This window comes from Folsomia candida, unplaced genomic scaffold, assembly GCF_002217175.1.
Source record: "Folsomia candida strain VU population unplaced genomic scaffold, ASM221717v1 Fcan01_Sc013, whole genome shotgun sequence".
NCBI lineage: Eukaryota > Metazoa > Arthropoda > Collembola > Entomobryomorpha > Isotomidae > Folsomia > Folsomia candida.
The window spans coordinates 437,400-452,123 of record NW_019091205.1 but is presented as its reverse complement, the minus strand read 5'-3'; the positions used below and the strand labels follow the sequence as shown (position 1 = coordinate 452,123).

The 14,724-nt window shown below is 36.8% G+C and overlaps 2 protein-coding genes and 1 non-coding gene across 4 annotated transcripts; all 3 read left to right on the top strand.

Moving 5' to 3' along the window:
• The first annotated feature begins 1,856 nt into the window (after positions 1-1,856).
• LOC118437469 (transmembrane protein 53-A-like) lies at positions 1,857-4,094 on the top strand. Its single transcript, XM_035856490.1, has 3 exons — positions 1,857-1,941; positions 2,156-2,453; positions 2,767-4,094. The coding sequence occupies exons 2-3, from the start codon at positions 2,162-2,164 to the stop codon at positions 3,498-3,500; spliced, it is 1,026 nt and encodes a 341-aa protein (XP_035712383.1). The 5' UTR covers positions 1,857-1,941; positions 2,156-2,161; the 3' UTR covers positions 3,501-4,094.
• A 646-nt stretch (positions 4,095-4,740) lies between these two features.
• LOC110855703 lies at positions 4,741-6,866 on the top strand. The gene is made up of 4 exons (XM_022104111.2): positions 4,741-4,888; positions 5,217-5,380; positions 5,970-6,088; positions 6,299-6,866. The coding sequence occupies exons 1-4, from the start codon at positions 4,846-4,848 to the stop codon at positions 6,318-6,320; spliced, it is 348 nt and encodes a 115-aa protein (XP_021959803.1). The 5' UTR covers positions 4,741-4,845; the 3' UTR covers positions 6,321-6,866.
• A 4,591-nt stretch (positions 6,867-11,457) lies between these two features.
• Positions 11,458-13,438, top strand: LOC110855735. Of its 2 annotated transcripts, none has more exons than XR_004836140.1 (4): positions 11,458-11,599; positions 11,951-12,117; positions 12,533-12,694; positions 12,979-13,438. It is a non-coding gene; the product is annotated as an uncharacterized LOC110855735 (transcript). The 2 variants fall into 2 exon arrangements; XR_004836141.1 differs by having other exon boundaries at positions 11,596-11,723.
• The last annotated feature ends 1,286 nt before the right edge of the window (positions 13,439-14,724 follow it).

Genomic DNA, 14,724 nt, shown 5'->3' with positions numbered 1-14,724 from the left:
CGGCGCCCCCTAACCTTCTGGCGCCCCGGGCAATTGCCCTGCTTGCCCACCCCCAGTTTAGGGCCTGCCAACAATTTGGTGCAGCAATAAAGGTCCGTGACAAGTCGAACCCACATCATCCCCATTCCGATTTTACTACTAAAGCTGAGCGTCCTCTCAATAAACGTGCCCAGCTTCGATTTCATAAATTGGAAGAGATTGTACTTCAAAACTTCCGAAACTTGAAAGAAGTTGAGCATCACGAATAATTCTTTCTGGTCCATAAATTTACCTGCGCTGTACAACACGCAAAACTTCTTAAGAACGGATTCGAAAGTGAATTGGAGAGGAGGATATTCCTTGTTGGTCCAAAAACTGGGGAGGAGTTTGAAGTTATGTACACTCAAAACAAAACGGTGTCAATATATGACTATGATTTAACCGTCTTGGTTACAATTGTGATTCCGAGTAGTAATGCATTTTTTCCGTCCGGTCATAACATTATAACTACCGGTATCAAAATCATCATAACTCGGATTCAACATTGTAACCTAGGCGGTTAAGTCATATATTGACACCGGCGGTGTTGATTCGACAAATTTTTATTTTGAGTGTACGATTAAAAAAGAGAAAACCCTGTCGTTCAAGACACTCGCGGTGGCGGTAGATTTGAATAAGCATGGAAGCAAGGAAGTCTTTTACAAGGTCAACGGACAATTGATGTCGGTCTCTATCAGGGATCGAGGGGCGGCAAAGGTTAGATTTTTCATTTTCAGTTTAAGTAATGAATTTTATAATATTTTTCTCTAGGAGCATACATACTTTCCATCCGAATGCAGAGAAAGGAATCTAAGGTCAAGTCGGAGCACCGATTCCGGGGTCAGTGATCGAGCTGAAGGTCGCTGAAGGTGAAAAAGTCCCGCACTCGTCGTTCTTTCCGCAATGAAGATGGAAATGATCGTACAGGCTCCGATGGACGGCGTCGTGTCAAAAATTCATGTCACAAAGGATATGAAATTGGAATGCGGAAGATTTGATCATCACAATTGTATAGATATGTTCTTACGTATGTATTTATACACATTTAAAGGTAACGTAACAATAGGTAGCGTAACATATTTGTATTTAGTATTGGCCATTGGCTAGAAAATTAATAAAAATACGTACATATATGTAATCACAAGTTATACTAACTGATGGGATACAGACTAAATATGTGTACCTCTTTTTGTATTCAACCCCTACATAAATACATATGTAGATTCGATCGATACATTGCATATGGGACACTTTTCTACTCAAGATCATCCGAAGCATGAATCTTTAAATACGTATTTGTAGCTCTACATAATTATCACAGATAATTTTGTAGATTACGGTAGTATGCTTACAATCTGTATCATATACATATGTAAATACGGTCCGGTTGCCTCAAAAAGTTAAGAACTTAATCAAATATGCACATATGTATGTAAATACATGCACAAATACATGAATAAGTTAAGATTGGATGAATCATGTAACGGGAAACGTGGTAACATATTTAATGCATATATACATACTTATACATGCATATGTATACATGCATATGTATTGTGTAGTGTAATGGATAATGGTACTTGTACATACACATGCATAATGAAAATAAGATGCAGTTTTTTTTATCCAGTTACTATACCAGTGGTGGGGAACAGGTTATACGTCAAGGTGACTATGATTCACCAATTTCTGCGTTTCAATAGGACGATCATGCCACAATTGCACCACTGCATCGTGCCAGTTTCATCCAATGTCAACTTCAAGTATGGTTTTGCAATGTTTGCATCACGCTTTCACCGCCTGCAAAGTTGTTCTTGGTCGTTACCATGCAAAAACCCAGTACTTGCTCCTCAGTTCGACTTGTGGAGCGTGTGCAGCACAAATTAAATTATCAATCACGCTTGCACTTTTACAAACTCAGCAGTAAGTGTTAAAAATTTGTATATCCAAGAACTGTACATAGTTTGGATTTTCATGGTTGTTAGCTATTCATATTTTTGCAAAATTAAGACGCAACTTTCATGTTAGGAAAATTTTTGCATAATTTGATTTTGCAAACTTTGTACGTTCACCAATTCATTTAATTGTGGGGCTCACTTTCATCAAATATAATTATTTATCCTTAAAATTTGCATAGGTCAAAATGTCTAGAAAAGCTGGATTGACGCTGCTCTCGTCTCCAAGTCTCAAAATGATACGAAATTCAATTCAAATCACTGGAGCAAATCTCCAACCAATTAGAACCTTAACATCCATGACGCACCTGTCTCCTCGGGTGTCATTTATGTCGAATGGTAACACCACCGGGCTTCTCTCAAATCGACCTTCCCTCACAAAATATCGCAGCGAGGGACGACCCCTCACAATAATCCTCCCATGGTTCATGGCCAAAAAGAAAGCGGTGGAAAAATATGCAAAAGTCTACTTGGACAAAGGTGCGTAAGTATGCATAGGGTTGGTCCCATCCGATCCGATAATATCAGATCCGTCGGATCGGATCGGATATTTTTATCCGACCATTTGCTACAACATGGTCGGATAGTATCCGATCCGATCCGACGGATCGAATTGGGCCGGATCGGATACATGTTATAGTAAGTGGTCGAATAATTCGGATAATCCGATCGGATCGGATCGGATGACCAACCCTAAGTATGCAAGTGCATGCAAATTTTAAATTTTCACGAGTAAAATTTCTCATGATCCAAAGTTTAACAATTGTTTTAATTAAATCCCCTCGATTTACAGGATTCGACGTGCTAACAATCGGCATGAGCGGGGCACACCTCTTTCTCCCCTCGCTTTACGAACCAATCATAACGAGGGAAATCCTGGCAACTTTATTGAGCTCAGATCACGATGAAAAAATTGTCCACTCCTTTTCCGCCGGGGGATTCGTCTTTACCCGAATCCAGAAGCATGCTGAGTTATCTCCTCATGGGGAGAAGTTTCTAGGGACGATCAAATCCCAAATTTACGACAGTATGGCGGATATCAGCTCATTAAAGATAGGAAGTAGCAAAACCATCTTTGTAACAAGTCCACTACTTCAAAAAGTGTTTTCCAACTATGTGGATCTACATTTGAAAGTTTTTTCCGGCTCGACGAAAATTCTTTTGGAGTCGATAGACATTTTCTATAATAAACCCGTCACGCATGCGCCAGCTTTATTTTTGTCGTCGGAACTTGACCCAATCAGCCCTCCAAGTATGCACAGAGGGATGATCGACTGTTGGAGGGGACAAGGGATAACTTGTGAGCATAAAGTTTGGAACGACACGCCACACGTTGGACATATGAAAGTATATCCGGAAGAGTACAAAGAGCTCGTGTGGAAACACTTGAAACGGAGTGGGATTAATGTTGCGGAAAAGGATGTGATTCGCAGAAGGGAAGAAATTGTGATGAATGATGGTGAAAATATTACCAGGAGGGGGGATAATAATCGAGTGCCAAATATTGTACAGTACAAAACGTTGTAAAATTGGATGGAATATATAATAATAACGTAATAACAAAATAATATAATAATAATATAATAATAATATAATAATAATAATATAATATGTTGTTAAATACAATTGAGCAACAAATTTATTTGTGATTAAGCGTGAAAAGGCTCTGACAAAATGACCTGGAATGACTAAGCTACAATAAATATTTAATACGTATTTAAATAAAATATTTTTATACATGTGACAAACATTTTATCGAATCATCGTCTTTAAATGTGGGTGGTTATTTGGGAGTGGTTGTAAACGAAAAATAATTTTGTGTTGAATTAAAATTTTTGAATTTTCACGCCATTCGAAACTTAACTTTCTCCCCTTTCACTTCCGTCGCGGAAAATTAGTTTCACTTCCGTTCCAGACAAACATTTCAAGCTTATAATATAGTAAAATATAGTAAAATAGCAATTCATCAGTGTTTCTTTTCGTGGGCACAATATTATTTTTCTTGTATACGTATGTACATAAATGCACTCATAGTGCATATACATATGATCAAGTACATGTACATGATCAAATACATATAATCAAATCTTATAAGACTGCATGTATGTAAATGCATAAAAACCCAATACAAATTAATAAAAATGCATATAAATGAATGAAATGCAATTCATTGTAGGAATTTTCATTTTTTAATGAAATCTCATATTTTTCTAAACTCATAATAAATTTGTCTAAACTTCACGTTAGATTTAGTAAAAAAAGAGGATGATACAACAGTATACATATGTATATACATAGTAGGGTGATTAATGCTGCTAATTAAACTTAAGTACAGTATAGTGTTTCTTCCACAAAGAAATGCTGACATTAAGTGTTCAAGAGTATGGATGGAAAGGCCACGCTTTTAAGTCATGTTTTCTGTAAATAATGCTTTCATTATGTATAAATTATGAGGTTGTTTATTAACCAAAAGTAGATAAATTTTCTGCATCGGTGTGCATTTACAACTCTTATAAATTCATTCTGGCCAATTTTCAATAAATTAATGTGTGTTTCATTCATATTTTCTGCAAATGCATGCGCTTTTAGCACAAGATCTCTATGTTTATAACCATAAACAACCCGCTTATTTTGCAAGTAAGCATTTCATCATTTCTTACCGAATGATACTGTCCGATCAAATTAATTGATTGGTTGGAATCGTATTTATGTACAATCGTATGATGCATTACATACTTGGGTGGGTATAAATACAAGGCGCAGAGTAATTCGCTTTCATCATTCTTGGAGATTTACATGGTTGACTATCTAATTAAAACCCAGTTGTACATATATATTTACATTTCTTCGAAGAATTAAACGTCTCGGAAACATGGAACTGTCTGTAGGGTTAAGTGGGACCTTAATTTTACTGGGTATGGTCTACTTCATAATTGTTACTTTTTTAGCGTGACGAAAATTACACATTTGAGATCAATTAGGGGTATTAACTGCGAGCTCGCATATTCGCAGTACAGCATAAGTTGTTGTAGTTGCCAGCTGAACACCAGAGTGACCAAGTTCGCTCAGGAATTTGCAAGGCAAAACTTGTTGCCAACTTGCGAACTTTTTTTACAAACGTTGACCCCCCCCCCCCCACCGAATTATTTATTGCGAGTTTTTGTTATGCTTTTATGTTTAAATTGTTTCATTGATCCTGCCGTATTTAACAAATTAAGCACAATATTGTCGAATTTATTTCAGTTTTTGCCAGCCAGGCAGTCACTGCAGCCCCCAACGAAATGGGAACGACTCAAATCCATTCGTTGTCAGGAAGCCTCCAACTTCCTGAGTTTCTCGCGACACCGATTTCATTTTTATACAAAATTAAAGTTACTCCCACTGGATCGAACCAGACTAATTTGCAGGTATGTATGTATGTAAATATCTGATATCATACAAGTAAGAAACTGCATGGTATCATGATGCAGGATACCATGCAGTTTCTCTTAAGTGAAAGTTGAGAACACACATTAAAATAGGGTGGTAGCTGGTTGAAAATTAGAGTTTTCTAATTTTAAGGCAAGAATGTAGGCGAAATTTTATCAACGGTATTTATGCCCGTTAGCTTTTAACGAAATGAAATGCACTGTTTCTGCCGCAAGAAAACACCTGCACGTAAATTACATAAAAAAAATCTTTTAATACTTAACACCCATCAATAGTGCACGAAAATGCAAAAACAAAATAGTAAAAACATGTAACATAATAATATTGCAATTTTTCTCAATAAGTATTTGAAAAATTAAGAATTAATAATTGAACAATTATTAATTTTACTTGAATAACTATGGTATGGAATTGGAAGAGGTCGCAAATGTCGTAAAAATTGTGAAGTATGTTAAAGGCGTCCCTATAAATCCATCCAAAATTTTGCTATCTTTTTACTAACCCGTTTGTACCTTTCCTGCTCAAATTTTTGCAACCTACATACATTTTTAACCAAAATATTTGCAGACAAACTCAATCCCTGGAAACATATCGGCGACCATACGCCCAAATAAGTTCGCATCCACCTTGCTTGCATCCACATACTTTTTGAGCTATTTTCCACGCCGGACTTTGGGAAACATTCAGTAAGTTTTTCACTAAATAATTCTGCAACTAAAAATAGAAACATAAATTCCAAACTTAATTTTTTTGTTTCATGTAAATTATTTGCCACACACCTCTCATTTTTTTGTTTCACTTTGTTTTGAACGGAGCATAGTTTATATTACTAAAACAAAATTTAGTCACGTTTCTCCACGTTACAATCATGTAAAAATCCATAAAATAATTTACAGCGACAAGTCCAGCAGAAATTAAAATACCTGGACGACACACGAAATGAACAAACCTTAATGTCGGGCCATGTCGAAAGTCTTACTTTGCCCCATGCCACTGAAATCTCACCCCACCCCGAAAACCCTGTCATCCCATCGCTTCGCCTCGAGCCCCAATATGTCCCACGATGGGCGGAAGATGTAGACGCCACAGTTACGAGAATCATCGCTGAGCAATTTAATGTCGACGTTGGTGAAGTTAAGGACAACACGTACCTGGCGGACGACCTGGGCGCCGATTCTATCGAGCTTGGCACACTTGCAGTGAAGGTTTCGGACCAGAATGATTGCAACGTTTCGGAACAAGCCGCCAAAGATTTCATATTGGTTCTTGACGTGATCAATTATGTGAAAAGGAATTGTTTCAAACCGCTATCCTAATGGAATTCGGTTGCCAAGATATTGTAGTGCCGTGCTTAGTCATGCTTTTTTAATAAATTTTGTTTTAATTATTTACCGTGAATGAAAAAATAAATAAATTGGATGATACGCCTCGGTAAATGATTGAAACACCTGCCAGTTTTTCACTATTAAAGTTGTTATGATTTGATGTTAAAATTATTTATACCGGCCCATAAAAATTTGCTACCGAAATAGTAAAGCCTTAATACCGATCTAATACTACGCGTTATTACTTATCAATACCACAACAGTATAAATGTATAAATAGTCATACATAAATGAACATAGCATGGTATTATTTTAATCCTGGATTTCTAAGAATGTAGAATGTCCATCCACGCGGATTGTAAAACAGCCCCAAAAAGCTTCCTCTGGCTCTGTTTGATTCTCTCATTAAAAACAACACGATTGACCCGCCACACCCCACCGCCCACACGGCAAATCCTGGGATCAAATTTGCAAACGTAATTTGCGAATCCTCCCCACGAATCGAGTAATACGCCACTTTCGAAAATGTGACTCCAAAACTGTACCAATCCCGCCAAACTAGGAAAAATCCGGTTTCCCTCAACCTCTCCGAAATTTTAGCCAGTTGGCTAAAATACCCCGGAGGAAATTCATCCACCCAAATTTTTTTAGTTCCCAGATGCTTCCCGGTATAGCAATCCCGTCGCCAATGAAGTAGTACCATTTGAATTATGTGAATTATCGCCGGTCCAAGGCCCGATTCGACGTGTTGAGCAAACTTTTCTTGTCCGATGGCCTCCCATGAAATACCCCTCGTAGCAATGGTTCTATTAAAGCTGGATGAGACGTTTTCAAGTCGGAAATCATGTTCCACATGTGCCCTGAATTCACCTCCCGAAGTTATCACGAGTTTGTACCCGTTTTCCACAAATTCCCGATACGTCGAAAACACGACACTTTTCGCAGGAACGGTCAAATTTGCGGTGAAGTAATTTTCATAATTAGATTGCAAACATAGCATGGCAAACAGCAGGGCGAGATATAGTCCCTTGTCGGCTTGTTGAACTGAATCTGAAGACTGTCTTAGAAAAATGTACGTAACGCCCCAAACCCTGTCGGAAACGGGTAGACCCTTGTGTTGCGATAGGGTGGACACCCTCTGTATAATGAATAAAACTATAATTGCAATAAATACAATTAGCAGGCCGACATAGACGTCCCCCTCGTACGGAGAGGTCCACGGAATAAGCGCCATGTCGGTCGAACTGTCGTAAAAGTCGCAGTAAATGAAGTCCAGATTGGCAAATTCTATGTTTGCGAATTTGTTAAAGCCATCACGGAGTCGGGCCCGGTTGAGGATTATATTTCCGAAGGACTTGGCCCCTTTGGATTTCGCGGTGGTGAACGTAATGTTCACCATGTGACTCAACGTGTCCAAGTATCTGTCCCTCCAGTGGCAGGCAAACTGGAAAGACGCCGCCATTGAGGAGGAACAGCTAATGTTGTAGCGGGACTGAATTTTTTGCGCAAAACGTTTCACCCGGAAGGAAATGGGGGCCCAGGATTTCTTAAAAGTATGAAGTGACACTGGAAATTTTTCGGGGGGTAGGAAATCAATCGGGACACCGGGAAAAGTGCAGTAACTGCAGTGGTATAAGGTGTGAAACGTATAGGTGTCGGCACGTTTTACGGCTAAAGTGAAGAACAGGTTGGTCGGCATCATCCCGGCCTTCGGAATTAGGTCGGAAGTTGTGAATATGAATTTGGCGGGCGAAGAGTAGGTTTGAATAAAGGCGGCAAAATTTTGACCGTGATAATACTCGCGGTTTCTTTCAAAGTATTGAATGAACTTGGAGATGTGGTTTGAGAAAATGAAATTTAGGGCACATCTTTCCCTTGCGTGGGAACGGAATGATGTTGTCAGGGGGGAGGTGATGTCCAAACTGGGGGGGAAATAGGTCGGGGAGAAGATCATGTAGGAATTGAGAGGCATTTTTGGTGTCTCGAAAAATGGGGAGATTTGTGCTTGGGTATCGAAGTATTTGATTCGTATGACGCAGGACAATATTTGTGGAGAAATAAGGTTTAATAGGGACAGAAGGGACGACATGATGGTAAGAAATAGGACACAATTATGTCCACTTCGTGGTTTTGTGTCGATAAGTTAGAAGCAAATGGCAGAAAAGGTAACAAGCAAAAGTGTTATGGCGGGATTTTGAGAAACAATTAGTTGTGACGAATTTCCTGTCGTGACAACGAACGATTGGTTCGTAAACGTCCATTTACATATGTGATCCACTCATAAATAGAGAAACAATATAACGATCAAATTTAGCATATGCCACTGGAACTCTTATTTTATCATTTAAATATTCTTATTAATTATCATTACAGGACCGCCATGCACACTTACATACATACGCTCATCCGGCATGTGCCTAGTTTCGCAGACGATTAAAATATGTTGGTGGCCTGAAATATGTATCTATTCTTATAAATACATATCAATTATTATTATTAATACTAAACCTACTCGTAATGAAGAAATGTTTGTAATTTAAAAACATTTAGAATTCACCTCATTTCCGACATTTGCGTTAAACAAAAGCTTGGTTTAGCTGCATGACTAGGTCGTTAGTATGTATGTATATAGTCAAAGATGAATAAATTAGCGTGTACACATATATTTTACTTTATAAGTTTCCTGTACACACACATATAGAGATTTATATATTTACGTAGGTGTTTTATTATTAATTTTCAAAAGGTATGTTCCGCACTGTTTCTGACCAAAATTTTGATGAAATAACAAACTTCAAATACATTTAGGAGGCTGTGATTTTTTTCAGCTCTGTGGGTTAACATAAACACTAGCAATAAATCGGCAAACTTTACCTCGACGGAAAAAATGCTAGATTTGCAAATTAAATATCGTAGTGTGATTTAATTTTTAATGCTGGATCGGCAATACGTGTCGCAGATTTATGGTCGAATCCTTAAAATTTACGATGAAGACTGCCCAACACAAAACACAAATTCAATTGGGTCAATAATTTTAAATGATGGCGAAACGAGGTCTCGGGCAAAAAGTCGCCAGGACGCTCAAAATCCGTTTCTTCCACAGAAAGGCTCCGGAAACTAGAGGAACAAATAATGAGAGATCCGCGATTGAAACTGTCCTATTTAGCAGATGAGATGGGTGTTTCAAAACCAGCAATTTGTTCCATGTTAACTGAAGACTTGGTTTCCGCTGATGGTTTCCGCCCGTTGGGTACCAAAATTGCTTTCAGCATCTCAAAAACAGGATCGAGTCGACTTTTGCAATGCCAATTTTAACCTATTAAATGAAGACCTGAACCTGCTCAATATTTTATTAGCTAAATATGGTACCTGAGTTTACTATTATGACCCGGTGACCAAATAATAATTCCCTCAATGGAAGCACGAGGGGTTGCCACCGCCCGTGAATTGAAAAGTGCAAAAATCTGACAAAAAAATGATGATGACCACTTTCAAGGATACCAAAGGTCCCCTCCTTATAAAATTTATTGCTGGTAATACTGCAATAAATGGGGCCGTGTATGCAGGAACCCCGAAGGAGCTGCGTCCTCTGGTTGAAAAGAAACGTGGGGTCAAAATAAAGAGTTGGCCTTTTTTTAGACGACAACGCGCCACCTCATACCTGGCTTTTTGCGAGGGTTAGTGCAGACGAAAATCGCTTTACCTGCACAAACCACACCCCGTGCAGTCCGGACTTGACCCTTAGTGATTATTATTCGTTTCGAAACTTAAAGAAAAACATCAGGGGAAAACGGTTTTCGGATGATAATGAAATCAAGTCGTAAATTTTGGCATATTTTCGAGGTAAATTTTAATGAGTTATTGCTAGTGTTAATGTTAACCTACAGAACTGAAAAAAATCACAGCATTCTAAAAGTATTTGAAGTTTGTTATTTCATCAAAAGTTTGGTCAGAAACAGTGTGGAACATACATTTTGAAAATTAATAATAAAACACCCACGTATTTGTGCTATGCATACATATACATCAATTCAGGAGTCTTACATAGGAGATATTGACCAATTCTTGGGCATTTCTATGAAACATTTACAACAAGCTAAGAATGTGTCGTAACCAGGATAAGTTATAATTTGTTGAAAGACATGGACCTATAATGTATTTACTTTTGTATGCAGTTATTTAGGATAAACATATGTAGGACATATACATATGCACCTTTTATCGGATAATTGTATATATTATACACACATAAGAAGACTAATCTCAAAGAGGACATATTCCCGTAGATATGCATACATATATGTATAAGTATCTGTATTTCATCCACAAAGAAAATGCTGAGTGTTCCACATTATTTATGCACAAGCCACGCTTTTAACCCGTGTTTTATATATGTAAATAATGCTTTCATTATGTATAAATTATAGGGTTGTTTATTAAACAGGGGTCGATAAGTTTTCTGCATCGGCATGCATTTGCAATTCCTCTTCTTATCAGTCCCCAGTAAATGAATCTTTCATGCATTTTCTGCAAATGCATACAATTTTCACACAAGCTGTAAACAGATATTTATATCCATTCATAAGCGAGGATCTTATTAAACAGATCAGTGTCATCATTTTTGACAGAAGAACATTGTCCGATCAATACGAACAAATTAATTAATGGGACAACGTGCCTAATTATGTATTTATGTAGATGGGTATAAATACAAGACGCAGAGCGGTCCGTCGTTCTTCATTCTTGGAGATTTACATTTGACAACTTAAACTCAGCCGTATACATAAATAAATATTTGTAAACCATCAAGATTTAAAGTTCTCGGAAACATGGAAATTTCTGTTGGGTTAATTGGTCCCTTAATTTTACTGGGTATGTATGGTCTATTCAGTTGTTTATTTTTCGACCAAACTCGATTGTAAAGTTTGTAAAATAATTCTACAAAATTTTGCAAAACGACCCCCTTAATCTGAATAAGTTCACGAAACTTTGTGAGGTACTTCTCGTTTACATTCATGTTTTTTAAAGTTTGAAAATTAATGAAATTGATAGACTTTACTGACAATGTTAAAAAGGACGGCGTATTTAAATTTCCTCATTATCTTGATTTTTGCGGAATATCAATCATTTTAAGTTCGAATTTTTGCATTAAATGTTTCCCTGTATTTAACAAATCAATTACATATGTAATTGTCCCGTTAATTAGAAATATATTTATTTCAGTTTTTGCCTGCCACGCGGTCACTGGAGCTCCAAACGAAATGGGAAAGATGGACGTCTACTCGGCGTCAGGAAGACTCCAACTTCCGGAAGTTCTCGTGGCCACACCAATTTCAGTTTCATACAAAGTCGAAGTCAATCCCACTGGATGGAGACAGCCTGCTCAGAAAGTATGTAAATATTTGATGTTGTGCATATAGATAATTTCTATTAAACGAAGGGGTAAATATCGCGCGCATATAAAAAATAAACTGTTGCGCATGACAAGCGAGTCTACACTCTTAGAAATCCAGTATTAAAATAATACCAAGCGGTATTCATATATGACTCTACAAAAATGGTATTGATAAGTAATACCGTGTAGTAATGGCTCGGTATGCAATGAAAGTTTTACCATGTCGGTGGCGAATTTTTACCGACCAGTATAATTGTGGTACCATGTGGTACTAACTTTACTACCGAGAAATCAATACCCCCGTGACTATACCTAACAGTCTACATAGGAAAACTTTGGCCAACTATTACTTACTTAAGTATCTTCTTGCACTTTCCAGTCTTAAATGTTTTCAACCCAAATATTTTCAGACGGGATAAATTTCCGGAAACATATCTGCCACCATGCATCCAAACAAATTAGGATTCACCTTCCTTCACATAATTCTTGAGCTGTTTTCCACCCTGGGACATTCAAGTGGGGCCGTTATTCCTGCAGAACGGGAAACACCAAAACATTTTACCAAGCATTCGGTAACTTGGTCTAAACAACTCAAATTCTATTTTGGATTCGGGGTATTCATTTCGAGTTAAAAATAATCAAACAAATTTCGTTAAAAACTTTGGCTTGCAGATTCATTTACGAACAAGAGTAGTATCTCATCTGCAAGAGTAGTATTAAGTAAAAAAATTACCTTAAAAAATTAAAACGTTAAAAAATTATTTGTATTTACATAATTGAATGAATACCCCTATTTCAAAAATAATTGAATTTTCCACCGCTACAAATTTATGATATGGAACAAATTAATATACAGGGAGTAGATGTGGATGACCCAATCTCATCCTTCCCCAAATCCGATATCAGCATATCGCTTCGAAAGCCGAAATCCGTTTCAGATGTAGCCTCAAAAGTTAAAAACATCATCGCCCAAAAACTTGGCGTCGACGTTGGACAAGTTACCGATAACGCGACCCTGGTTGAGGACTTGGGTGCAGATTCCCTTGAAATGCTCGAGATCGCAGTGGCGATTGAGCAAGAATTCGGGTGCGGCATGTCAGAGGACGATGTCCAGAAAATAAACAGGGTTATCGATTTGGTTAATTTTGTGAATAATCCTGGATGTATCTCACCGCCGTAATTTTTTAGAATCAGTTGGCATAAATTTTGGCGTGTGTTATAGGTTTGTGGGATTTTTTAAATTATGATTTTTTAAATTTTTCTTTGAATTTTTTGATTGAATTATTTTTATTTTGTCAAATAAAAGATTAATTGGATTGTGTCTATTACATAATTTATTTAAACAAATTGGAATAAAATTGTGAAAATTCTGATAAAGGGTCGTACTGATTGATACTTTAGGTGAATGGCGTCTTGGGTCTATATATATCTTTACAAATATTTTTCTTAAAAAAACACGGTTGAATTGTTGTTCGGAACATATTTACATATTATATAAATTATCACTTCACCCCAAAGTAAATATACTGCAAATTAAAAGAAAATAGTCGCGGATACTGGCTAAATATTTCTTCCACAGAGAAAATGCTGAGTGTTCCGCATTATTTATGAACAAGCCACGCTTTTAACCCGTGTTTTTCATATGTAAATAATGTTTTCATTATGAAAAATTATGGTGTTGTTTATTAAACAGAAGTCGGTAAGCTTTCGGCATCGGCATGCATTTGCAATTCCTCTTGTTATCAGTTCGCAGTAAGTAAATCTTTCATGCATTTTCTGCAAATACATACACTTTTGACACAAGCTGTAAACACGTATGTATTTATATCCATCGATAAGCGAGGTTCTTATTTAACAGATCGGTGTCATCATTTTTGACAGAAGGAGCATGTCCAATCAATACAAACAAATTAATTCATTTTTTAATATTGGACAATCTCGTGCAAATCATCATCGTCATATGACCTGAATATTTAGAATGCAAGAAAATATGTACTTCATACATATGTACGTATGTGGTTCTGAGATACATATTAAGAAATTCGTATAAAAAATACAAAATGTACAAAATATTTATTAAGTAATTAACGCTCCATAAAGTTGCCCTAGAAAAACTTTCCAAAAAGACCTTATTCCTCTCTGTTTTACATATACTTACTTATAAAAACCAAATGCAAAGTGGGTACTGTGTCAAGCAAGGTCAAAAGGGACAGTTTTCTAAGGGTTCGCGTAAAAAGGTATTTATTATTTTGCAGCGAACCTTTTTATTTAGAATGACCCAGTCAAATGTAGATTTATGTTTTCCCTTGTTGTAAAAATGTTTACCTCCAGCGTCTGAATTCCAGGTTCTCTTAAAAACTGAGGATCCATACAGAGCGAATTCTTCGATGTCTATATATTTTGAATTTTTAAATCGTTTATTATTTCTGTTTGTATAACTAATTTGTATTAATAAAATTTATCTTGAATGAGTACAATATACATACATACATAAATTTGACAATTAGAGAGCAGAGAAAAAGTATTGAGACACTTAGAATTTTGTCCTGTAAAAGGTCAAAAACTTGTTCTAGAAATCTTAAATTTGAGTAGGATATTGTAA

What these genes read in the sequence shown, in the direction of transcription:
- LOC118437469 (XM_035856490.1), top strand. Translation starts at nt 2,162, where the DNA reads ATGTCTAGAAAAGCTGGATTGACGCTGCTCTCGTCTCCAAGTCTCAAA. An exon ending in AAAAGTCTACTTGGACAAAG is followed by an intron (nt 2,454 to 2,766) that starts GTGCGTAAGTAT and finishes CTCGATTTACAG; the next exon opens with GATTCGACGTGCTAACAATC.
- LOC110855703 (XM_022104111.2), top strand. Translation starts at nt 4,846, where the DNA reads ATGGAACTGTCTGTAGGGTTAAGTGGGACCTTAATTTTACTGG. An exon ending in TGGGACCTTAATTTTACTGG is followed by an intron (nt 4,889 to 5,216) that starts GTATGGTCTACT and finishes AATTTATTTCAG; the next exon opens with TTTTTGCCAGCCAGGCAGTC. An exon ending in CGAACCAGACTAATTTGCAG is followed by an intron (nt 5,381 to 5,969) that starts GTATGTATGTAT and finishes AAATATTTGCAG; the next exon opens with ACAAACTCAATCCCTGGAAA.